This window comes from Astyanax mexicanus, chromosome 1, assembly GCF_023375975.1.
Source record: "Astyanax mexicanus isolate ESR-SI-001 chromosome 1, AstMex3_surface, whole genome shotgun sequence".
NCBI lineage: Eukaryota > Metazoa > Chordata > Actinopteri > Characiformes > Acestrorhamphidae > Astyanax > Astyanax mexicanus.
Genome location: NC_064408.1, coordinates 121,597,930 through 121,624,473, shown reverse-complemented (window position 1 = coordinate 121,624,473; position 26,544 = coordinate 121,597,930). Strand labels below are relative to the sequence as shown.

Genomic DNA, 26,544 nt, shown 5'->3' with positions numbered 1-26,544 from the left:
GGACCAATCAAGAGCTGAGTCAGCGCCGAGCTCAACTCAAAACCGGAGGAAAACAGCAAAACAATAGTAATCAGCCCTTTAATCAGGCATTTAAATTACGTTTACAAGCACGTGCCCAACCATGTGGATGGAAGCCATGCGGTTACTCAAGCCAACCCCCCTCCCCCCCTCGCGCTTCTCAGGCAGCAGCAGCCTGTCACTCAAACAGACACAGAGACAGCACTGTGTATCTACTTCTTGTGTCAAGAATCCAAACATTGCAACATGACATGTTTGATTAAATTGTCTTAAGTGACACCAGTGTTCTCTCTCTCTCTCTTTTTTGTATTTTTAAATCCAAGCTATGGTCATCCATGCTGAAATAAAGCACAGAGAAGAGGAAGTATACACACTATGTGTGTGAGAGAGAGATTTTTTTTCTATGTGAGAATAGTGCAATCTAATCAGGCACAGTATTAAGAAAATGCCCTTTTATGTGTGTTCAATTCTCCACAATTACCCTCCACACCGGCTGATTGCCGCTGTGCCGCTTTAGCTGGTGAACGGAACTAATCAGCTTATTCTGATTCCGCTGCCCCGCGGCGTCGACCCAGCCGCCCGCGCTTCCTCTGTTAGCTTTAACTCCAAGAGAATCAATCCTCAGCACAGATTCACTCCTACTGCTGAGACTCCTGACCTACAGGACCAGCTAACTCATCAACTGCACTGCAAAATCAAAAATATATAATAATTCTTAGAAAAATCTAAGAGAAAGTGAAATTGTCTAAGTCCAAGCCAATAAATCTGATTTATTTATATTTGCTAAGCATTGTGAAAGTGTAAGATTATAACAAACATGAGGATATTGTCTCTTTTGTGGGCTAGAAGGGTATAAAATAACTTCAGGATTGAGCTGTATAGCAGTAGAACTGTGTTCTTCCATTGGCTTTTGGCTGGACCAGTTTACACTACTAGATTATATAAGAGTAGGGTTAAACTGGACTGAACCATGAACAGGAGGCCAAAACTGTACCTTTTTTAGGGATTCTTCAATGTAAAAGTGCGGAAAAACTCCTTAAGGTAAAGGTTCATTTCAAGAACGCCCAAAAGTTTCTCAATTTAACAGTGTAGTCTGAAACTTTTTGCATTTTTGTCATACTGACATTTTTTCAGATTATTAAACGAACTTTAATATCAGACAAATATAACCTGAGTAAATACAAAAATGATCTTGATTTTTAAATGATAATTTCATTTATTAAAGATAACTAACCTATTCAAACCAATCAAACCCTGTGTGAATGGGTTGAAAAAAACTAAATGAAGGTTTTCATGGTTGAGATGCTAAGGATGATCTTATCCAGTGTGTCTGAATCAAAACTGTTCTGTAAAGAAGAGTGGAACTAAATTCCTCCACAGAGATGAGAAAGACTCGTTACCAGTTTTCGGTAAAGCCTAACTGCAGTTGTTGCCGCCAAGAGTGGAACAATCAAGTTAATAGATTCAGGGGGCAAAACACTTTTTCACACAGGGCTGGATTGCTTTGGAAAGTTTTTATGATAAAATCATTATTTAAAATGTTATTTTTATATATACAAGAAATCTGTAGGAGGCAAAGACGTTTATTTCTGTCTGGACTGGCTGTAGAAACTTTTGACTGGGATTCCCATAAAGTTGGCCAAAGGGTCAATGTTTTAATAAATGTATCGTGGTGCAGGGAAGCAGAAATGTAATGTCCTCATATGAGGACACAAGATATGGTCAACATGGGAGCCCTGGGTATATTCTCAATTGAAATAACCATCCATCAATGTTGTGGACGAATGAAAACTGTATAAATAATAAAATGTCTCAGGTCACAGAGTGAGAGATGGAGCTGGAGCTGATTTAAAAAAGCTTTAAAAAAAATCCAGAACAGCCTCCACCCCAAAACACGCTGATTAGCATTCAGATCAGCCGTGGCGTCCCTGTAACGCCAGAGCTAATCAAGCGCTTAATTGGCTCGTTACGTCTTTCCTGCACACTTTAGAATACTTATGAATATGTAGGAAGCCGAGAGGACGGGGGCTGATGGATCTGCAGGGTCTGATGTCTGAAGGCGGATGAATGAGCCGGACGCTCGACCCCTGACCCCTGACGACGTGACGGCCGAACCCGCCGCACTTAACTACAGCCGGATCATTAGTACATCAGTATATCAGTCTTTAATTGATGGACGGATGATTAATCAGGGTGGAGTGGTGCGCTTCAGCTGTTCCTGCGTCAGTCTGGATGAGCTTTCTCTCTGCCTGAGCGACGGTTTGCATCATTATTAGCCCTAGAACCACTGTATAGGTACGCTATATGGACAAAAAATATTGGGACACCTGCCAATATCCTCTTTTCTGAATATAATACAACAATCAGCCAAAGCTGCTTGTGCCAAAACCCCAATTGGCAAGTATGTGTACCAATGTGCCAATGCCTTTTTCTGCAGAGTATAATATGGGAATCGGCTCGAGTTGCTTGCACCAACACCCTGGTGACAGAGAATAAAACAACAATCGGCCGAAGCCACATGTGCCAACACCAAGGTTACTGAGTATAATATGACAATCGGCCCGAGTTACATGTGCCAATATGTCACTTTCAGTGTAAAATATGGGAATCGGCCAGAGCCACATATGCCAATATGTCACTTTCAGTGTAAAATATGGGAATCGGCCAGAGCCACATGTGCCAATATGTCACTTTCAGTGTAAAAAAAAGGGGAATCGGCCAGAGCCACATGTGCCAATATGTCACTTTCAGTGTAAAATATGGGAATCGGCCAGAGCCACATGTGCCAATATGTCACTTTCAGTGTAAAATATGGAAATCGGCCAGAGCCACATGTGCCAATATGTCACTTTCAGTGTAAAATATGGAAATCGGCCAGAGTTGCTTGTGCAAACACCCTGGTAGAGAATATAATATGGAATTTAGCCTGTTGAGTATGTACCAACGCCCTGGTTGCTGAGTATAATACTACAATTGTCCAGAGCCACATAGGCCAATAATTCACTTGTAGTGTATAGTATAGGAATCGGCCCAAGTTGCTTGTGCTAAGACCCTGGGTACTGAGTATAATACAACAATTGGACCGAGTCACATGTGCCAACACCTTGGTTGTTAAGTATTATACAACAATCAGCCTGAGCCATGTTTGCCAATAGCTCAGTTGCCGAGTATAGCATCGGTTTCGGCCTGTGCTGCTTGTGCCAACACCCTGGTTGCTAAATATAATATGGAAATCGGCCTGTTTAGCATGTGTCAACACACTGGTTGCTGAATATAATACGACAGTTGGCTCAGGTCACATTTGTAGTGCATAATATGGGAATCACACACACTGGTAGTGAGTATATTATGTAAATTGGCCTGTTCTTCATGTGTCAACACCCTGATTTGTTGAGTATGATACAACAATCAGTCCGAATCACATGTGCCAACACCCTGGTTGCCAATTATAATAGGACAACTGGCCCAAGCCACATGCGCCAATACCTCATTCGCAATATGTAATATGGAAATTGGCCTGAGTCGCATGTGCCAACACCCTGGTTACTGAGTATAATACAACAATCAGCCCGAGTCACATGTGTCAACACCCTGGTTGTGAGTGTAATATGGAAATTGGCCTGTTTAGCATGTCTCAACAACCTGGTTGCTGAGTATAATATAGAAATTGGCCTTTTCAGCTTGTGCCAACACCCCGATTATGAGTATAATATGGAAATTGGCCTGTTCTGCATCTGCCAACACTCTGGTTGTGAGTATAATACAACAATTGGCCCGAGTCACATGTGCAATACCCAGGTTGCCGAATATAGTATGGGTTTTGGCCCATGGTGCTTGTGCCAACATGCCAGTTGTTGAGCATGATACGACTATCGGCCTGAGTCACATGTGCCATCAACCTGGTTACTGAGTAAAATACAACAACTGGCCTGAGTCACATGTGCCAATACCTTGGTTGATGAGTATAGAATGGGTCTCGGCCCGTGCTGCTTGTGCCAGCACCCTGGTTACTAAGTATAAAACAACTGGCCTGAGTCACATGTGCCAATACCTTGGTTGATGAGTATAGAATGGGTCTCGGCCCGTGCTGCTTGTGCCAGCACCCTGGTTACTAAGTATAAAACAACTGGCCTGAGTCACATGTGCCAATACCTTGGTTGCTGAAAGTAGAATGGGTTTCTGCCCGTGCTGCTTGTGTCAACACCCTGGGTGCTGAGCAAAATACAACAATGGCCCGAGCCACATGTGCCAATACCTTGGTTGCTGAGAATAGAATGGGTTTTGGCCTGTTAAGCTTGTGTCAACACTCTGGTTACTAAGTATAATACAACCATTGCCAGCAAACACCCCGACTGGTAAATATAATGCAACAATGAGCCTGAGCTGCTTGTGCCAATGCCCCATATGTCTTGAATAATATGCCAATCATCAACAGATCATGTTGATTGTGCCAAAACCCCAGCTGCTGAGTATAATATGGGACTCAATCTGAGTCGCTTGGGCCAAAACCCTGTTTGCAGAGTATAATACGATTATTCGACTGAGAGACTTGTGGCAAATCTCACTTAGTATACTATAGGAATTGGCCCAAGCTGCTTGGGCCAACACCCCAATTGCTGAGTATAAATCACATTTGGCTCGTGCCATTCTTCATAATTTCCCAGTAGATTTGGCGGGAGGGGAGCACATCAGCAATGGGTGCAACTTACACATAGTAGCTAAATGCATTGATTAGAAGGGGTGTCCACAAATATTTAGTTGAAGAGTCCAGAGCATAATTCAGGAGTCAATACTCTCACCGTCCGTCAGCGGACAGACTGCCGGCGTACGGCCAGAGCAGACCCCAGAGACGAGACTGATAGAAGGAGTGGAGAGAGAGAGAGAGAGTGATGCGTGAGGGCGAGTGAGGGGAGCAGAAAGAGAGAAAAAAGAGAGAGAGAGGGAGAGAGATGGATGGACCGGCGTCGTTTTTGACAAAGTGCGTGCAGTCGGGTAGATCCTGAGCCGTGCGTCTTTATGACAGACGGTGATGAGGAAGAGGAGGAGGCCGAGCTGAAGCTATCGCTTGACCTCAAAATCTGCAGCTCCAGATCAATACCAGAGAGAGAGAGATAGAGAGAGGGAGAGAGAGAGAGAGAGAGAGAGAGAGAGAGATGCTGATGTTGCAGAACCTACATCACACGCCTGCCACATTCATCTAATTACTCTACAAAATGTATGTGTGTGTTTGTTATAGATTACAGTTATTAATATATACAGTACCAGTCAAAAGTTAAAAGTTCTCGTCTCATTCAGTGTTTTTCTTTATTTCTTTATTTATTTTCTTTTCTACAGGGGTTGGACAATAAAATTGAAACACCTGTCATTTTAGTGTGGGAGGTTTCATCATGGCTAAGTTGGAGCAGCCTGGTGGTCAATCTTCATTAATTGCACATTATTGCACCAGTAAGAGCAGTAAGAGTGTGAAGGTTCAATTAGCAGGGTAAGAGCACAGTTCTGCTCTAAATATTGCAATGCACACAACATTATGGGCGACATACCAGAGTTCAAAAGAGGACAAATTGTTGGTGCACGTCTTGCTGGAGCATCTGTGACCAAGACAGCAAGTCTTTTTGATGCATCAAGAGCCACGGTATCCAGGGTAATGTCAGCATACCACCAAGAAGGACCAACCACATCCAACAGGATTAACTGTGGACGCTGTAAGAGGAAGCTGTCTGAAAGGGATGTTCGGGTGCTAACCCAGATTGTATCCAAAAAAACATAAAACCACAGCTGATCAAATCACGGCAGAATTCAATGTGCACCTCAACTCTCCTGTTTCCACCAGAACTGTCCGTCACCACAATCAATTATTGTGCTCTAAAACCAGGTGTTTCAGTTTCATTGACCAACCCCTGTAGATTATAGATTAATATTAAAGACATGAAAACAGTTAACAGACACATATGGAATTATTACATAGTAACCAGTAAAATAAAGTGTTTGTCCTCCACATTAATCCCCTGATCTAAACCTGATTAACTGACATGGTGATTCACAGCGCAACTATTGTTCAGCACCAGGATGGTGAGAACAGTTATAGTCAACCCACAGACCATCATCTTGCTGCAGGTAGAGTCACTGTGCATCGTTCACTATTCACTATTCACTATTCAGTTTACTTTACACGAGGAGAGGCTGTATGGGGGAGTAAATAATGCAGAAGAAGCCTTTTCTGAGCACACGCCACAAACAGAGTCGATTGAGGTATGCTAAAGCTAAAGCACATTTAGACAAGCCAGCTTCAGTTCGGAAAAAGGTTCTGTGGACTGATGAATTTATATGCATGGAGGAAAAAGAACACAGCATTCCAAGACAAACACTTTACTGCTCCCCACAGTAAAATTAGTGCCAGTTCCATCATTCTGTGAGGCTGTGTGATCAGTGCAGGTACTGGGAATCTTGTTAAAGTTGAGGGTCTCGTGGATTCCAGTCAATATCAGCAGATTCTTGAGAACAATGTTTAAGAATCAGTGAGAAATTTGAAGTTAAAGCTGCGCTGGGGCTGGATCCTTCAACAAGACAACGGCCCTAAACACTGAACACTAAACTCTGCTCAAAATCTACTAAATTACTAAAGCATTCATGCTTTAGAGGAACAAATACAACGTTCTGGAATGATCATCTCAGATCATCTCAATCCCCAGACCTGAATATTAATGAAATATAATCTGTGGTGTGATTTAAAGCAGCTGTTCATGATCAGAAACCTGAATCAAACCTGAACCTTAACTGGAGATGATTTATAAAGAAGAATGGCCCAAAAAACCTTCAACCAGAAAGGAGGATGCCGCCATGCCGCCAACAACAATCTCATCGATCTTGTAATTGCTATAAGCCTCCCTATTTCTATTTACTTCTCTATCTGTTTCTTTTGTTCCCTCTCTCTCCCTCTCTCTCTCTCTCTCTCTCTCTCTCTCTTTTCTTTTCCCTCCTTCATTAAGTCCAGATCCACTCAGCTCCTCCTGAAGGGTGGAGAGAAAGGTCCGGGTGAAGCTTGGCGGTGCAGCAGATGGCCTTTCAGCGAGTTACGAGTGTTTGATTTGGGCCGAAGCAGCCCCCCGGTTCCCCTGACCAAACACTCGCCCGAGGAAACAATTTATTCTAGAGGAACGTGGAGAGCCCCGGAGAGGGGCGGGGCTTTGGAGGCGGAAAGGTCGGAGCCGATAAGCCCGGCGGAGCCTTGGCTCTGCTTATCTGAACCGGGGGCTTCCTTTCATTATCTGTTGATTTGGATCCCTATTAACCGAGAGCCGGGTTACCTGCAGTCTGTTCGGGCGTGGCATTAATCACCGCACTATTGTGAATTGTGGGATTACCGTTATCTGATTTATTTAAACAAATTTTTCTACAAGTTTTTTTTTTACCTATTTTTTATCTGTTTATATTTTTAGACAGCATTTCCTTGCACATTAAAAAAAAAACAGATACTTGCATCAGTCCAGCTCTGTTTTTAGCTTGTATGCAGCTTTTTAATCGTGTGTCCGGTTTCTGAATAGCCACAGATTTTCGTAAAAATACTTAAAAAAAAATACTTTATTTTTTGCACTATAAGGCGCACTTGAAATCCTTTCATTTTCCCAAAAATAATCAGTGCACCTTTTAAGGATCAGTAAAAACACTCCGCTGAAGTGCACCGTTATACAGGAGTTTCAGTTTAGTTCTCCTGCACTATTAGCATTAGCTGCTATTAGCCAAGCGCTAGCTTTTTGACCGTTCAGAGGTGAGTATTATCGGTCTGTGGCCTGCTGCTAACCCAGGCTAGCACTGCTGAAGCAGCATTAGCATTAGCAACTAACCGCACTGAGCGCTAGCTTTTTGACCGTTTAGAGGCAAGTATATCAGACTGTAGCCTACTGCTAACCCCGGATAGCACTGCTGGAGCAGCATTAGCATTAGCCACTAACCGTGCTAAGCTCTAGCTTTTTCGCTGTTCAGAGGTGAGTATATTGGACTGTAGTCTGCACGTTTACCGTGTAAAAACTAAGTACGCAGGACGAACTGCTAATTAATATCACCCGGCTTACCGGAACACTCAGGGTAACTCAATGCAGCGCTGTTGGGGTTGGGTGGCATTAGCTGCTAACCGCTAGCGATGCACTTACAGTGAAAAATATGGAACTATAGGTATGAATGGGGCGCAACAATTTGTACACCCTTCTAATGTCTAACACACTAAAGCACAAATACAACAGCAAACACAACAGTGTTCCAGGGTATAAAAATATTACATTTTTGAGACACATGGTTAGCAAACATAGCACAGCATTGCATAGCATATCAAGCATAGTCACAGGTTTAAGCATTTTTTTACCATGTCTTATACAATAATACACTAGTAACACCCAATCAACTAAATGGGGTACCACAGCAACCACCTGGAATATTACAATAACTTTTTAGAACCTGCCTAGCCTCTAATAAGTACACCACCATATCATAGCAACCACTTACAGACCACTTAGCAACATTATAGCTACCACCTGGAATATCAGAACAACCACATAATAACACCAGAGCAGCCACCTAGCAGCAACATAGAAACCGCACAGCAACCACAGCAATGCTGTAGCAACTACCTGGAAGATCACAATAACTACCTAGCAACACCAAAGCAACCACCTGGCAGCAACATAGCAAGCGCACGGCAATCACTCAGTAATACTATGGCGACTACCTGGAATATCACATCAACTACCTAGCAACACCAGAGCAACCACCTAGCAGCAACATAGCAACTGCACGACAATCACTTAGCATTACTATCGCAACTACCTGGAATATCAAATGAACTACATACAAACCACTTAGCAAAGTCATAGTTAGCACCTGGAGTATCAGAACCACAACCAAGCAACACTACAGCAAAGACTTAAAAGCAACATAGCAACTACAAAGCAACCACTTAGCAACAACCTAGCGATCACCTGAGACCCTACAGCAACCAGCTTAAATATTACAGCAACGTAATAACACCAGAGCAGCCACCTAGCAGCAACATAGAAACCACACAGCAACCACTTAGCAATACTAAAGCAAATACTTACGTAGCAATGTCATAGTTAGCACCTGGAATATCAGAATCACAACCAAGCAACACTACAGCAACATAGCAACCACCTAGCAGCGACTTAGCAACCACACAGCAACCACTTAGCAACACCATAGCAACTACCTGCAATATTATATCAACCACGTTGCAGAGCAACACCATGGCAACCACCTAGCAGCAACTAAGCAACCACACAGCAACCACTTAGCAACACCATAGCAACTACCTGCAATATTATATCAACCACGTTGCAGAGCAACACCATAGCAACCACCTAGCAGCAACTTAGCAACAACACAGCAACTACTTAGCAACACCATAGCAACTACCTGCAATATTATATCAACCACGTTGCAGATCAACGAGTAACACATAGCAATGACTTAGCAGCCTCTTAGCAACACCATGGCAACCACCTTGCTAAAACATAGCAACAACCTAGCAACACCACAGAATCCACCTGTGATATATAAAAGCGAAAACTTGATACCACCAAAGTTACTAGTTGTTAACTGTAATTAACCATTTATTAGCAGTTATTAATGAGTAATTGATGTATCCAACTATGTTATAGCGTGTTCAGTGGGTGTGTTGAGGTCAGATCTTACCGAGTTCAGATCCAGGTTATTCTGCACCCACTCTTTAGCCTCCTTATAATCCTCAGTCAGCCCCATGATGTACAGCGTATCCAGAGAGTCTATTATCGTAGCTCCACGTAGACCACCTGAAAAATAAAAATAAAACACACACACCGTTATAACACACACTGAGCACGGTTTTACACATCTCTGCTGGATTTTCTCAGTCAGCTTTATGAGGTAGAGTCACCTGGAATTCAGGCTAATTTCAGTTAACAGCTGTGCTGAACTCATCAAGAGTTAATTACTTGAGAATTTCTTGTTCTCTAATATTTACTCAGTTTATTTGAAAAGTAAAAAAAGTAAAAAGGAGAAGTACTGTATGTATTTGGACAAAATAAACAGGTTATTCTTGTTGTTCTTTTTCTCTTTCGTATTTGAGGTGAGCAGCAGTGAAAACACGGTGAAATCTGTATTCAGAGTTCAGTATCTGGAGAGGGTGGGTGACCTAAAAAAGCGAAAATCTCTAAACGACTGCAACAACCTGTATAAAGCCGACAGAGCAGAACACTGTGTACGGTTGAGCAGAATCGGGCAGATTTTGGGTTTAAAAGCCAGAGTGAGTGTATTTGAGTGTTAAATTGCAGCACTTTCTGCTTGTAAACTGGAGCGATGTTCCCCAATTCAGTCATTTTCTATTCCCAACAGCCAGAGTGCTGCTCTGCTGCTGTTACGCCGCGATGCTAACAATTCCCCTGAATCACACAAAGCTCCAACACGTCTTTCAGAACTGCTGCTAATAGCAGGTTTCTACTACTACATGATTTTAGCCCCGTTTTTTAGTCACTGACAGTTTTTCGTTGATTGCCGACAAAAAACTCTGTTCGGAGGCAAATCGCCTGCCAAATATTTGCCGTGCTAGATATCTGACTCAGTCGGCGACTGGGAGTCAGGAGCTGCGGATACATACTGCCTACAAACTGGAATTACGTAGAAAGAGAGAACCACAGGTCCAAAACACACACCCGGCATTACCAGAGACATTTATGGAGAGTCTGACCACTTTCTATCCCCATTATATCAAGAAATGAGTGTTAAACTCTAGAGGGAGCTTGCGAGTAAGTCCTTTATGAATGGGGGTGAATGGAGCTAAAAGCTTAAAACTTTTAAAATTAAAAATAATAATGAGCTACTTGTTCTGAGCTTTTCTTTGATTTTAAAAAGTGAAATAATGTATTTTATTAAAAAAAAAAAAAAAAAGAAAGTGTGCCAGTATATTTTAGTTGATCTACAGAAAACACTATAAAGCATGTAAAGCACTAGAATTACTGCTACTGTGAGCTGATTGGTTGGTGAGCTGATCCTGGAGACATGAGGTTGAGCCTCATGAGGTTGAAAGGTTTATAACTGGAGGTCAAACTCATACATTTATAAACATGATTTTACTCAGTTGCTTCATATGCACCCATTCATTTTGGACTCTGGCTAAAAAACAAACAGATGAATGTGTGCTGCCGGCATTGCTGCAGAGGTTGAAGAAGTGGGAGGTAAATAAAAAAAAAAAAAACTTGTTTGTTCCATTTACATCTAATTTTCTTCACAGTTTGGCTAATTAAGATAGTCCACTCACTCACTAGGAGCTCTCTCGGGCTCTGGCTGCTGATGGAGAAGCAGCAAGGTCATGAAAAGGTATCAGTGCCTGTATCAGTGCATCCCTAAAAACAGTCGAAATTACTAAAGTACAGCTTTTGTCTGTCATAATTGCTATTTTCTGCATGTTTGTCAACTCCTACATGTTTCAGATCATCAAACACATTTAAAGGTAAGTCAAAGACAACACAAATAAACACAAAATGCAGTTTTTAAGTTTAGATTTTTATGAACGTGGGTTCTGCAGCAGGACAATGACCCAAAACACACCTCTGAATGGCTAAAGAAGTCCTGACCTGAATTCCCTCTAAAAACTCTCTAATGTGGTGGAATTAGAACAATTCTGTAAAGAAGAGCAAACCAGAATTCCTCCACGGAGAAGTGAATGCTTGTGGTCCAACCAGATAATAAATTTAGGGTTCAAACTGTTTTTTTATGACAAACATGCAAAAAATAAGAAATCAGGAAGGGGCAAACACTTTTTTATACCACTGTAGATCTTTCTTAAGTAGTTTACCAGAAACCCAAACTAACTATTCTTATTCTGTCCAACCCAATTCTAGACTAAAGTAGCACCTTTTCCCCAGTGACATATGTTTCCCCTAAAAACATACCCAAGCCCTGACATGTGTAAAATAATCATACAGACCAATACACATAAAAAACAAAACAACTTTCCCTTTAACTGGTTTGCTCAACTTTTCCCTTCTAAAAGAACATACTGCAGTTCAGAACTGGATTTAGGTAAGTATCAAAGTCTTATCATGGTGATTAATAGGAGTGTGCCCTACTTCATTACAATATGGGTTATAATCTACAGTTACAGTAGATACAGTAGAATCACCAGCACTGTAATCTGTTGTACCCAGTGCTGCATTGACAATACCACTTATTTTTCCTCTTCTATTGTATAATACGCGATAATAGCCTGCCAAACCAGATCATGGTTCAGTAGATCCAGCCTGAGAACATCTCTTTTTTTGGTCTGTTCACACCTGCTACTTTGGTTTAGATCGAACTTTTTGGTTTGGACCAAACACTGTACTTAGGAAAGCACTTTTAGATCATTCTCTATTAATGTAAAATAAATGCGATGTCTAAAAAATGCTGGAAACTGAAGCTGAAGCGCTACTTGTGCTAAGGTGATTAAGGCTAATCAGCAGTAATTAGCTGTAATTAAGGCTAAAGCTTTAAAGGCTTTACCTAAACCTAAATACAATCAAAATATCGCCATTAATGCAGCTGTACACAGCCTCCAACACCCCAAACCCTCCCAATACTGTACCCAAACCCCCCCCAAACCACAAAACCACCACCGCCGCTGCGTCTCCAGCGCCCGCCTTTAGATGCACTTAATTTGAAGTTTATTAAATTCCCTTCCCAGCTTTAATGAGAAATGTTCAGAGGCTTTTTTATTTAATCCGCAGAAACCTCAAATGAGATCGGGCGGTGCTCGCAGTGCTGGCGCTGGTGGTGGTGATGATGGGGTTGGGGTGGTGATGATGGGTCTCAGTCTCGCTTTATTGGGAGAAAATATGATGAAGAAGAAGAAGCGCCTGCCTCCTCCCCGAACGGAAAAACACGACGTCTTTATTGCATTAGGGAGAAGGAATGCGCGCGGCGGCAGGAGCTAATGAAAAGAATATCATCAACAAGTGCACGGAAAGACCTCGGCCAAGCACGGTAAATCAGCCGCAGCCGCAGCCGGAGCACAATTGGAATAAATGAGGCGGTAATGAGGCTCCTGCGCTGCTCTCGCTGTCCAAAAATAAAAAAAAATAAAGTCCCTCAAAGCAGGGTTACGCTGTGGTCTGCACAGCACCGCTAATAAGCGGCGTAATTAATGACTCAAGAGAGTGTTTTCAGACAGAAAAGTACAAAAAAAAAAGAATTAAAGTCGTTTCTGCGACAAATAATATACAATTAAAAGGAAGGACCAGACGAGACGAGAGACGGCTGGCTATGCAGAACATTTACCCGAAGATGTTGCTGCAGCTGGGCCTGTAGATCCTGTAGCTCTACACTTCAATAAGTTGAAAACACAACTGGATTTAACTGATAATAATAATAAAATTAAATAAAATTAAACATTAAATAAAAATTCTAGCACTTTATTAAGGGTCTGGATGGTGCTTATGCTTAGTTTCAACATGTATATATGTGTGAGTGTGTGTTTGTTGGAATTTAACTTACATGTAGAAATTGTAAATATAAACCATGATTAATCAATAATGCCTTTGCTAAGCATAAATAACATGTGTTAAACATTACTAAGCACTTATACAGACAGCTCTGTTCAGTAAAATAAATATGCCTGATATAAAGTAATAGAAAGTTACTAAAAGAAAGCATTGATTCAGTAAAAATAAATAAAGTAAAGTTTACTAAAAGAAAGGATTGACTGAAGAATTGATATGTAGAAATTGTAAATATAAACCATGATTAATCAATAATGCCTAAATAACTGAAGTTCAGTTCACTTATTTACTCTATGTAACATTTAAGTCTTGAAACCGAGTTGAAGTTACTTTAATTTATCGTTTTTTTTTTTTTAGTGTATAACTCTGTACTTCAGCAGAGTGACTTAATACCTGACTGGTAGAATTCATACATAAGGAGCACCGGATGATGACTTTTGGGAAAATTAAAGGATTTTGAGTGCGCTTTATAGTGTGGAAATAGATAGAAGGATAGGATAGAAAATTGTGTTTTAACATTGTTTTTGGGTCAACTGGCTCCTTACCAATGTAAAACCAGCATAAATCAGCATATGATGTGTTTTGAGCGCTGGTACACAGTGGCCTTGGCTGGTCTTGGCTGGGTTTGGCTGGTTTTATATGGTGATGGAAGTGGGGGGATGGGTGTTAATGGGATTTTTCTTTAAATATGGAAGAAGGAAGCAGAAAGTTCTTCAGCGTTCTGTAGGAATCCGACGCTGTGCTGGTTAACAAGGCCCACCACTACCCACTCATGCACCACAGAACCGGCTTCTGATGCAATTTAGGCGCAACGCAATTCATTCTATCCCACTTTCAAGAAAGCAGAGGTTGTGGAAGTCAGAGCGCAGCGGCGTGCATGGACGGTTCCGGCGGTGGGAAGAAGGTTTGGGGGTAATAACTGCGGCAGACGGGGCGTCAGCAGCAATAACGGGATTCGACCTGCGCATCGCAGATAATCCTCAAAACAAGCCGGTGAAGCAGCCGTGGGCTCTCTACAGGTGATCAGACCGGAGGCACCGCTGCGTATCCCAGCGTTGCATCATTTTTACAGAAACAAATGAAAATTGTGAGGAGTGGGTGAGGGAGGAGCTTTAGATTGGATAGAATCTCAATAAAGAATGAATATGATGCTTAAAAACAGAGTAAACTAGTGTATTTTATAAAAAAAAGGTTCCAAATTGAACCGTATCCAGCATATCTGTAAAGTTTTTCTGCTCCAAAAGCTCCAGGATCTACAGGAGGAATTCTGGCTCCACTCATCTTTGCAGAATTGTTGTAATTCAGCCACACTGGAGGGATTTCCAGCATGAACAGTATTTGGGACAGGACTTGCTGGTGTGTTTTGGGTCATTGTCCTGCTGCAGAACCCAAGTTGATTTCAGCTTGAGGTCACGAACAGATGGTGGCACATTCTCCTTCAGGATCTTTTGGTAGACAGCATAATTTATAGTTCCTTTTATCACAGCAAGTCTTCCAGACCCTGATGCAGCAAAACAGCCCCAGACCATCATAACACTACCACCACCATGTTTTACTGTTGGTATAATGTTCTTTTTCTGGAATTCAGTGTTTCTTATATGCAGATGTACTGAGGGACACATTCCTTCCAAAGAGTTCATCTTTTGTCTCATCGGTCCACAAAATGTTTTCTCAATAGTCTTGGGGATCATCGAGATGTGTTCTGGAAAAGTTGAGACGAGTTTTAATGTTCTTTTTGCTCAGCAGTGGTTTTCCTCTAGGAACTCGGCCATTTTTACCCAGTCTCTTTCTGATGGTGGAGGCATGAACACTGACCTGAACTGAGGCAATTGAGGCCTGCAGTTCTTTGGATGTTGTTGTGGGTCTTTTGTGACCTCTTGGATGAGTTGTCGCTGCCCTCTTGCGGTAATTTTGGGCGGCCGGCCACTCCTGGGAAGGTTCACCACTGTTCCATGTCTTCACCATTTGTGGACAATGGCTCTCACTGTGGTTCGCTGGATTCCCAAAGCTTTGAAAATGGCTTTATAACCCTTTCCAGACTGATAGATCTCAATTACCTTCTTTCTGAAATTGTTCCTGAATTTCTTTGGATCTCGGCATGATGTGGAGCTTTTAAGGATCTTTTGGTGGAGATCTTTCACTTTGTCAGGCAGGTTCTATTTAAGTGATGTCTTGATTTTGAACAGGTGTGGTAATAATCAGGCCTGGGTGTGGCTAGAGACAGTGTACTCAGGTGACGGTATGTTTTAACAAGGGGTCGATCACTTTTTCACACAGGGTCATGTAGGTTTGAATTTTTTTCTTCCTTAATAATAAACACCTTCATTTAAAAACAGCCATTTGTGTTTATCTGTGTTCTCTTTGACTAATATTTAAATTGGTTGATTGATTGATTGATTGATTGATGTTTTTGTCTGAGTTTGGTGGTTTAACTGGTCTACAAGCATGAGCAACCATCCTGACCAAGCTAGTCAGGACCATGCTGCTCAACCAGCAAGACCAGAGCGACCAAAATAGTTAAACGTCACGACCAGAACAACCAATGAGATTAAGTTTCTCAAACCCAGATTTTTAAGAGTTGGGGAACATTGCAAGAGCAAAAGAAAGCCAGTTTTCATCCAGGAGTTATAATCTTGTATGAGGCTTGATTCATGCGTCATTCGAAAATAACAGATGGCCTAATTCCAGCCTTTCTGAAGCTTCCTATGATCATCACCGATAGATACGCCACCAAATTATACAGTGCAAATTTCAGAGTGCAAAAAAAAACGGTAACACTTTAAAATAAAAATACCTTTATAAATGGTTTACAATTAGTTTATTAATGGTTACTAATTAGGTTGTAAATGCCTTAAAAATCATTAATAATCAGTTATAACACATAATTAGAAAGGAAAACGATGGGTTCACTATTTGGCAAACAACAGGTCATTGTTGTCCTTTCTACCTATGTGTTATAACTGATTTTTAAGGCATTTACAACCTAATTAGTAACCATTAATAAACTAATTGTAAACCATTCATAAACCCTTTATAAATGTAGTCTCATTTTATAGTGGTACCGAGAAGATGACCTTACTCCAGTCGTCTATAGTCTTAATTCTTATGATCTTTTACAAACTTAAGCCTGGCCCTTCTTTGCTTCTTATTCAAGAAGATCCTTTTTCTAGCTTGAGTCCTGCCTCTAAGAGATTTTTTGAGAGTTTTGAACTGTTCTTTTCATGCACTTCACCCTATCTGCCACTTGACATTCTTTTTATTGGTCACTTGATGTCATCCTGCGGTTGCTGACTGAAATTCAATTCAAAAGTTGACGGTCAATCTTTTAATGACCTAAATCCCATTAAAAAAAAACTCTGAATGTAATCGTTTAAGATGTAAGTTGGATGATCACAAGCCATCAAACAGGAGTGGAATAAATGTCACCCAAAAGCAGTGTGTAAGACTGGTGGAGGAGAACATGATGCCAAGATGCATGAAAACAACTGTGATTAAAAATCAGGGTTATTCCACCAAATGTTGATTTCTGAACTCTTAAAACTTTAGCATTGTTGTTTCGACATGAATATGAACTTGTTTTCTTTGCATTATTGAACATAGTGAACATAATGAGTGTAATTTCATTTCCTGTACTGGTTTAGAATGGTCTTGTTGAAAAATGCATGGGCAAGACCCTCAGATCCAGAACTAATACAGATGGTTCCAGCCACAGGTGTGAGTTAACGCTTAAATTTAATGTCTGGTCTCATCACTTTCCCTCCCACTGTTAGTTTCCACACACACACACACTCACACTCACACACATCTTACCTTACGCCTCTACACACACACCCCAACCAATCAGATTACACACGGACAACCTGCCCAGGCACTGTCAGGCTCTGAAAGGGACAGATTAGCATTGTGCTGCCGTGGCCCGAGCGCTTCCTCACGCTCTGTGAGCAGAAATAGCTGATTTGAAAGTGAAATGATGTCGCATTGGGCGAGCGAGCAGTAAACAGAGACTGTAAAAGAGGGAGAGAGAGAGAGAGAGAAAGAGAGAGAAAAAGAGAAAAGTAGGATCTAGTTAATGTAGCTTGTTTGTGTTCCGAGCCGCAGCGCTCTGGAGCGTGGCGAGGTCCGATTGGAAAGCGAAGCAGAGCTGCAGCTGATGGATAGACCGGCGGAGGAGAGAGAGCAGATCTATCCATCACTCCACACTTCCAGCCTTTCTGATGACAACAGCGGGGCGTCCGGACCTTATTCATTACAGCCAGTCAGAACCGGTCCTCAGTCAGAACCGGCGCCGGAAGTATGAAGGTCCGGTGGGAAATCAGATTTGCTCAGTTTTGACCCTCAATGAACCCCAATGAAGTTCAACAGCAAGAACATCCACTAGTCTAGCACCTCTGCTGGCTGGTTGCGGTATGACGAAGATGTAACCCCGCCCACCTGCATATGTTTTAAAGACGATGCTGTAAAATTTTCCTTCTTAATGTGATTGTTATGTCAGCTGAACAAAAGGCTTAACTAACTTGCCACAGACAATAGGTACAGATCCCTCCCTCAGACAAAGTCTGCTGACTAATCCTGCTGTGCACTGTAGAAGGTTCTCCATGTCTTCTTGACTTTAGCTTTACTTAGAAAATGGAAATACCCAAGACCAGAAAAAATGAAAAAGAAACATGTCACCTGTCACTAAATGTACAAATTGTATAAATGTACTTGAACCCTAGTTGACGCTGACATGCTCAGTTTGACTCATCAACAGTTCAACAGGGTCTACTGCACAATTCTGCAGGTTTTTTTTTTTTTTTACCTGATGTTGATCACACAGTTGTTTTTGCATGCACTACAGACATTTTTAGGTTAACTTCCTGTACCTTATACCTTTGCTATTGAATTCTGGCAACTTCTATTTGCATATTGGGGTGTGTCCTGGTCCACTGGTGTGTAATTATCCCCCACAGGCTGCTGCTGCTGTCTCTTGGGCTTCATGTTTTTTTGCATTTTGTTTGTCACTCTTAAATGTTTCAGATCATCCAACTAATCTAAATACTGGTCACAGACAACACAGCTAAAAAATACAGTTTTTATTATTAAGGGAGAAAAATAAATCAAGAAAATTCGGAACAAATGAGAAAGAAAGTCATTGATTATCTATCAGTCTGGAAAAGGTTATAAAGTCATTTCTAAAGCTTTGAGACTCCAGAGAATCACAGTGATTCACTATTATTCACTAACGGAGAAAACACAAATGGAACACTGGTGAACCTTCCCAGGAGTGACCGGCCGACCTAAAGAAATTACTCCAAAAGGGCATGAACAACTCATCCAGGAGATCCATAAAAAAGAATCCAGAACAACATTTAAAGAACTGCAGGATCTCATTTAAAGCCTCAGTTAAGGGTAATGAGTGTTAATGATTTAATAATAAGAAGAAAGAGACTGGGTGAAAATGGTCTCCAAGGCAAGATATAAAAAAAAAACACTGCTGAGCTCAATTTTGCCAGAAAACAAAACAATGTGTGTGAGAGTGTGAGTGTGTGTGTGAGAGTGTGTGTTAGAGAGAGCAGTTTGTGGCACACCGTGCAGTGAACATCTACACACTGGACACTTTATTAGAAACACCTACACACTGGCCACTTTATTAGAAACACCTACACACTGGCCACTTTATTAGAAACACCTACACACTGGCCACTTTATTAGAAACACCTACACACTGGCCCCTTTATTAGAAACACCTACACACTGGCCACTTTATTAGAAACACCTACACACTGGCCACTTTATTAGAAACACCTACACATTAAGAGTCAGGAGATTCAAGTAATTAACTCTTGATGAGTTCAGCACAGCTGTTAACTGAAAGCCTGAATTCCAGGTGACTCTACCTCATAAATATATAATCCTGATTTGGTATGAAAGCAGTATTTCTCTATGGGATTATTAGAGAATCTGTGTTTGTGCATTTGCACATCTGTGTCAGCAATGGCAGTAAGTGCAGTTTACAGGAGCTGAATGTGATCATTTAAAGTGGTGTTCTCAAACATCCACAAACATCCATATTAGCCTTGAAGTTCCAGTGCTAAGCTAATAGAAGAAGCTTGAAGCTTGTAAATGAGATTTTCTACACAAACTATTGCTTTAATCACTAATCCAGTGATTTCTGAATAAATGAGAGTTTATTTCACACTATATCTTTATCTCTACCACACACACACAAACACACACACACACACACACAGCTGTCTCTGGCAGGCACTCAGCGTAATTAGTATTTTGACGCTGTGGGCTTTTCCATGGTGTGTATGGTTTTTCATTTCTTTAATTTCTTTTCTTTAAGTGGTTTCGCATTTTTCCAGCTGACCCGACTGTTGACGCCTCTATTGACTAATTTGCTGCTTTTTCCATACGTAAAAATCTTGTTATATAAGTGTTATATAAAATAAATATGTATTTGGGTGGATGAGGAACATGCCTAAAGCTCCTCCCTTCTTCTAATATTGTTATCTCTCCATCCTGACTCTACTTATAGGAGGAGAAGGAGGACATGCTTTCTACGACAAGCTGAAGCTGAAGCCCGAACTCCAACCTAAAAGTAATCCAACCTTGGAATGCACAAAAGGCATGAACTAATTCTCTTAATTAATCATGGGTGTGGTTAATTTTGCGAGTAACTTAAAACATACCAATAAGTGTGGCAGTCGTCATTCCCTTAAAGAGCCAGGTGTGCTCTGACTTTGGCACGTTTGGATCTTAACAGCACAGCACATGCTTCTGTATGGCTAAGACAGGATTGGATGGCTGACTGTTGACTGTTGTCAGGGTTTTAATCAGTCAATCAGTCTGTATTTCCCCCCGCCAAGATAGAAAGACTGCAGAAATGTACCTGAACACACCTCACTTCCAGACCACCACACCTCATATCATCAGTGTAGATTTATTATTCCTAAACTTCAATGCTAATTTAACGTCGCGGGCGCAACACATAAAAATAGACTGTTGAATGGGTGTAAGATAGCAATGAGCATTGTGACGCACCTTGCACATGGTGTACGATAGGGCCCTTACACTGATATGGGAAACTCTAGTTCATTTTCATTAAACTACACATGCATAAAGTAGTCTACAGGGTTGTAGAGGTTCCTAATGGAATCCTGCGATATTCCTTCCTATATCTGCACATTAAACTGGATTTCCGGATTTTTGATGCTTAGCAACTTGTTTTTTTTTTTTGTTTCTACTACCAAGCAGCTGGTTATCTTCAGTGATGAGTCAGTGAAGCTCACCTAAGAGACCCTAAGCTCACCCCAAATGTTTCCCTATATTGACCATCCAAAGCCAATTAAAGCCAGTCCATTTCAGTCAAACGTAATTACGCAAAAAGGTCCTCCGACCCGGACCAATTAACCTCGGGGTCAAAAAGGTCACAGCGTAGCATCTGATTAGCTGCTTTGTGCTACACCAACCTTTTCGCCATATCATCTCTGCAGTGCGCTACGCTAATGCTACGCCGCACGTTTCCATGGTTACTAATGCAGAGGTACCAATAATACGATTTCCCTTACAAAGGTCCCCCACACCACCCTTCCACCATCATACCGCCTCCCCGCCGTCTCCGTCAAATCTGACGGGTAATTGAAATCAGGTGAGCGTATTCCGGCCCGGAATGGCAGGGAAGCCGTCCTCGGGCGGCGAATATTAAATTCAGAAAGCATATTAAAATGGAAATTCACACAAAAGGACCCTCTTTATCTCTGACATGATTAGCGGACGCTACACTTAATTAGCCCCTGATGTAAAAAAGCACCTTGAAGGTTCACCTTTAATTTCACACTGAATTATACCGGCCCGGTACAGCGGCTGGAGAACGGAGCGCCGGGCGGAGGGCAGTGATCCGATTCTCTCTATCTCTCTTTTTCTCTCTTTCTCTGCTAGAAAAAACAAAACTCTCTTTCTCTACGTCTCTCTCTCTCCCTCGGGTGTTTTCCTCAACCTCCTCCAGTTCACTTTCCCATTAGAGGTTGGAAAACACTCTGAGGAGTGTGTGTGTTGGGCTCTAATGAGGGGGTGAAACTTCTCGTGACCCCTCAGGCAAGAGAGGCAAGGGAGATTGCATTCGTGTCAGAACTCTAAAGTGTGTTTTTACACCCAACGCACACATTTTTTTGTAGTGGGAACGTGATCTGATCTTGATCCAACACAGCTATCAAATATACTTCTTTTTAATTGAGATAATATATACTGCTATCACTGTAAACCCAGAAGTTGTGTGAACTCAAATAAATTAAGTCTGTTTTACATAAAATTTGATATTTCTAATCAAAACTCAACTATTTTGAGTTAGTTGAACATTTGTGGGACATATACTGTAATACATTCAAACTGAGATCTTGATGAGTTGAATCAACTTATAATAACTGAGTTAGGTCTGTTTTGCCATTAACAGCTTCTTTTCCATTGGCTTCTGTTACAATCTATTTGCATACTGGGTGTGTCCAACAGTTTGTAGCACTCACCATCAGTGTGTAGTGATTTACCCAGGGCTACCTTAGGTAAACTTGTAGATGACTATTATATTATGATTAAATGCTTGGTCTTTGTGTTGTAGGCTGTAAGAACAAGCATCATTTACTGAGCTGCAGTAACTCTGTGTTCTCGCTGTGCTCTCAGTACTTTTAATTCTTCTTTACTCTTTTCTTTCATCTACTTTTCTATGAGTATTTAAAAAAATAGTTGAATGAAACCAGAAAGAAGACTAAATACAAGTTCGGGAAAATATTCATTTTAAATATATATATATATATATATATATATATATATATATATATATATATATATATATATATATTGTCATGTCTTAGCCCTGTCTCATGTCTCTGTGTGTTTTCCTCACGTGACCTGTGCTCCCCTGTGTCTCCTGTCTCAGTACTTTTCCACCTGTGTCTCATTTGTAGCTCCGCCCCTTCCCCAGGTGTTTCTAATTATAGTGTGTTTTATGTTACTATAAATAGCCCTCCTCTGCCACCTTGTCCTCCTTGTCTGGTCTTTGCACCTTCCCCTGTTGTTTCGTCTCTCTCTGTGTTTCATAGTTTCTCAGTGTTTCATAGCCTCTGTTCTTCACGTCGTAGTTTCTATGTTTATCACTTGTTCGTGTTTCTAGTTTCTTGTTTATTTCCGTCTTCCTTGGCTCCTTGTAGATACCCCTGCTTTGTGTTTATTAGTTTATTCCCTTGTATATATTTCCCTAGCCCTGTTAGTTTATTTCTAGTATCTCTTGTTTGTTTAGGTTTATGTCATTTTGTTTCACTGTTTATTTTGGTTATTGGTTTATTATCTTTGTTACGCATTTTCTTGTTTCTTTGTTTATTTGTTATTTATTTAATAAATTATTTATTTATTTCGCCCTCACCTGCACTTGTGTCCGCTTTCCTCGTCACCCTGCTTGGGTCATTCCTGACATATATATATATATATATATATATATATATATATATATATATATATATATGTGTGTTTGTTAAGTTCACTGTCCTTAAAATTTATTAGGTAATCGGTTACAACAAAAGTTTTAAATTTAGTCAACTTATCGGGTTTTACACACTTAAAAAAACAACAACTTGCATTTACAGGCTATTTAAAGTAGAAACAACTCAAGTAAACTGTGTAGATTTAATTATGATTTGAGTACACTTAAATAGCGAGCATAAAGTGAACTTAACTTGAAAATAACAGTTATAATTGCTTAACTTTTTCAAGGCAACCAGTTTCCTCATTTTTTAAAGTAAGATCAACTTATCACATTTTACAGTGTAGGCAAATGCTGTCTCTGCTGCTGCTCCATGCTGTTTACACACTATTCATTAAACACATCAACACTTTGTTTCCAAGTGCAGCAGTAACGTTTTTTGCGTTCTGTGTTAAAGCAGCTTCACACTGCTGTAGATACAGATATACACTCTTTCTCCTGCACCAGCAGTGTTGGGCACGTTACTTTAAAACGTAAATGGTTATAGTTACTAGTTACTTCTCCAAAAAAGGTACGAACTGAAATACTCCACCATAAAAGTCATTAGTTACCAGTAAAAGTAACTATTGCGTTACTTTTGTGTTACTCGCACCCATCACTGTGCACCAGACATCGCTGGCCAATCAGAGGAGATTATAAAATAAAAAGAGAGGTGTGGTTTATTGGTGAGCATTTTAGTGCATTTAGTTATGCCTGTGTGAAAAATCAACATATAATATTAAAATGGTTCATCTCACATATTTGCAATCAACCACCCCCTGCAAACACTAAAACTAAAACTAAATTGTAATGTTATATTTAGTTTGTGTAAAAATACTGTTTTATAAGTTGGAACATTTATTATTTAATGAAAAATGAGTGATTTATCCTAATTGAACCATTACCTGTTAGAGGTAATGAACATTACTGCACCAAATATTGATAGAATAATGAATAATGGCGCTAATAATGAAATATTCACACTGCTTATTAGGATTTTTTTGGGTTTCAGTCATCTTTTGGATAATTAACCTCTTGAGACCCAGTGTCCTCATATGTGGACGTTACATTCCTGCTCCTCTGCACCATGATGCTTCGTTTTTTTAAAACATTAGAAAAAAAAAAAAAATTTGGTCTCATAAGGAGACACTGCCCATACCATCTAGTGGTCACATGACATCATTACACTTAATTGATTAAATACAAGATAGCGGGGATCCCAGTTAAATGTTTTTACAGCCAGTCCAGACAGACATTCTCATGCAATTTTACTTTTGAAACTAGTTTATTTACTTAATGTAGAAAGCAAAAAAAGAATGTTTTAGCGTATGCTTCCTTCTGATCCCAAATGGCAATGTATCATTTTTAACTGTAAATTAAAATAATACATTACTTCCCTTGCAAAGACAAAGTTTTTCTACTGGTTAGGTCCTACTAGTCCCAAATAGCTAGAAGAAATAAAAAATGCACACCAAGCAAAAGTGTGGGTCTCAGGAGGTTAAACATACATGCACCGGTCCAAATGAACCCTGAAACACCATTACTGTTCCTGACAAACGAACATCATAACAGGAGGGTTAAAGAATGTTTTATTATTTAAGGATCAAAACATCTAAATAATCTAAATAAGGTTTTAATTACTCACTAAAAATAGCAGATCTATAAAAAAAAACCCCTCCTCAGTGTGAACGGGAAAGGTCAGGAAGTCCCACAGGAAGTTGGAACGTAACGCAGTCGTGAGCTAAAGATTATCGGAGTCTGAATGACGAAATGAATCGTCAGAATAAATCAGAAGCCCTGATTGCTTTGCTGTTTATCTGTGTGATCTGGAGTTAAAACGGGAAAATCTGCCTGAGACGGAGCCTCTCCGGCTGTAATGATGCGGATTATTAATAGATATAGATAGATAGAAATAGTGAAGGAGGTAAAAACGGCTCCCGGGGGCCTTGGGAGGCTTAAGGGCTTGTGGGAATGACGTAGGAAGAGTAAGAAACTGACCAGCAGCCCCGGATTACTGACCAATCGCTGCAGATCCGGCCTACATGTCCGAGTCAGTGCAGCTGAGGGTCATCATTATTATCTATTTTACAGTATTTCTTTATTTAGTGTATTTTCTACACTGTAGATTAATATTAAAAAGTGAAAATATAAGAGTACTTCAGTTTCATATTAAATGAAACATGAATGAACATTGTTGTTTGATTCTATAAACTACTGACAACATTTCTCCCAAATTCCAAATAAAAATATTTTCATTTAGAGCTTTTATTTGCAGAAACTAATGATAAAATATGAAATAACCAAAAAGTTCATATTCATAAAGTTTTAAGAGTTCAGAAATCAGTTTTTGGTGGAATAACCCTGGTTCTGGTTTTTAATCACAGTATTTTTCATGCATCTTGGCATCATGTTCTCCTCCACCAGTCTTACACACTGCTTTTGGATAACTTTATGCTGCTTTACACGCCTGATACAAAACAGTTCAGTTTGGTTTGATGGCTTGTGATCATCCATCTTCCTCTTGATTATATTCCAGAGGTTTTCAATTTGGTAAAATCAAAGAAATTCATATTTTTTTAAATGCTCTCTGTTTTGCTAGAGTTGTATTTATACCTCTTTTTACACAAGTTGGAATACTGTAGGTCTATGGTCTACACTGTACCCGCTAGTGAAGGCCAAAGAGCCAGTGGGCGTAAGCAAAGAGCAGTTTCAGTCTCTTTCAGAATGAGCTGTTTAAGGGCTCTGTCACTTTTATGCATATAAAATGAGTGTTGCTGGCCACGCCCCATATTTAAGCTGAGCGTTAACCACATGTTAGTGTTAGCTTGGTTCACGCTTAACTGTGATAGAAGCACAAAACTCAATATTTTGTCAAATAAATTATTTTTTCTCAAACAGCAGATCGAAATGGTGCATGGATCTTCGACCAATATAGTGGGTGGGGGTTGATGGTTGAGGGGTGGAGCCAGGTTGGTTCTAAGCAGGTTTCCTTTTTATTGTGACGTTAAAAAAAAAAGCGAGGAGCATCCGAATTTATGGCTCATAGAAGCAAATGATTCAGCTGATTCACAGGAAACAGATATATATATATATATATATTTTTTTTTTTTTTTTTTTTTTTTTTTTTTTGGTGTTTGGAGTGTTTATAGTGTTTACAGAAGCATTTGAGAGCCAAGTCAAAATATAAACAACATGCAAAAAGTGAGTTTTGCATAATACGTAAGGATTTTAGTTGAGTTGACTCATGAGTCAAATCAAATGAGCAATTTTAAAGATTCATAAGCAAAAAATAAGAAAAAGAAATAAATCAGAGGTTAAAGATTTACAGTCATCACTCCTCCACCCCCCGCCCACCTCGCCCCGTCTATTTTGATCTGACTGGTTACTATAAAGAGCTGCGTAATCCCTGTTAATCTGGCAGCCTGGCTCTACACTAGTGAGCAGTTTTTCATTATCTGCTGTGGCTGGCTGATGTTGCTGTGTTTACAGGCTGCTGCTGGTTCTAATCCACGC

At 40.4% G+C, this 26,544-nt stretch overlaps 1 protein-coding gene across 2 annotated transcripts in view; it reads right to left on the bottom strand.

Annotated features, from left to right (window-relative positions):
- Positions 1-26,544, bottom strand: part of LOC103028203 (mannosyl-oligosaccharide 1,2-alpha-mannosidase IA) — a 366,316-nt gene that overhangs the window by 131,775 nt on the left and 207,997 nt on the right. For both annotated transcript variants that reach the window (XM_049467576.1, XM_049467575.1), the window contains exon 3: positions 9,721-9,836. In XM_049467576.1, coding sequence (XP_049323533.1) covers positions 9,721-9,836 — 116 coding nt within the window. The remainder of the gene's footprint in view (positions 1-9,720; positions 9,837-26,544) is intronic.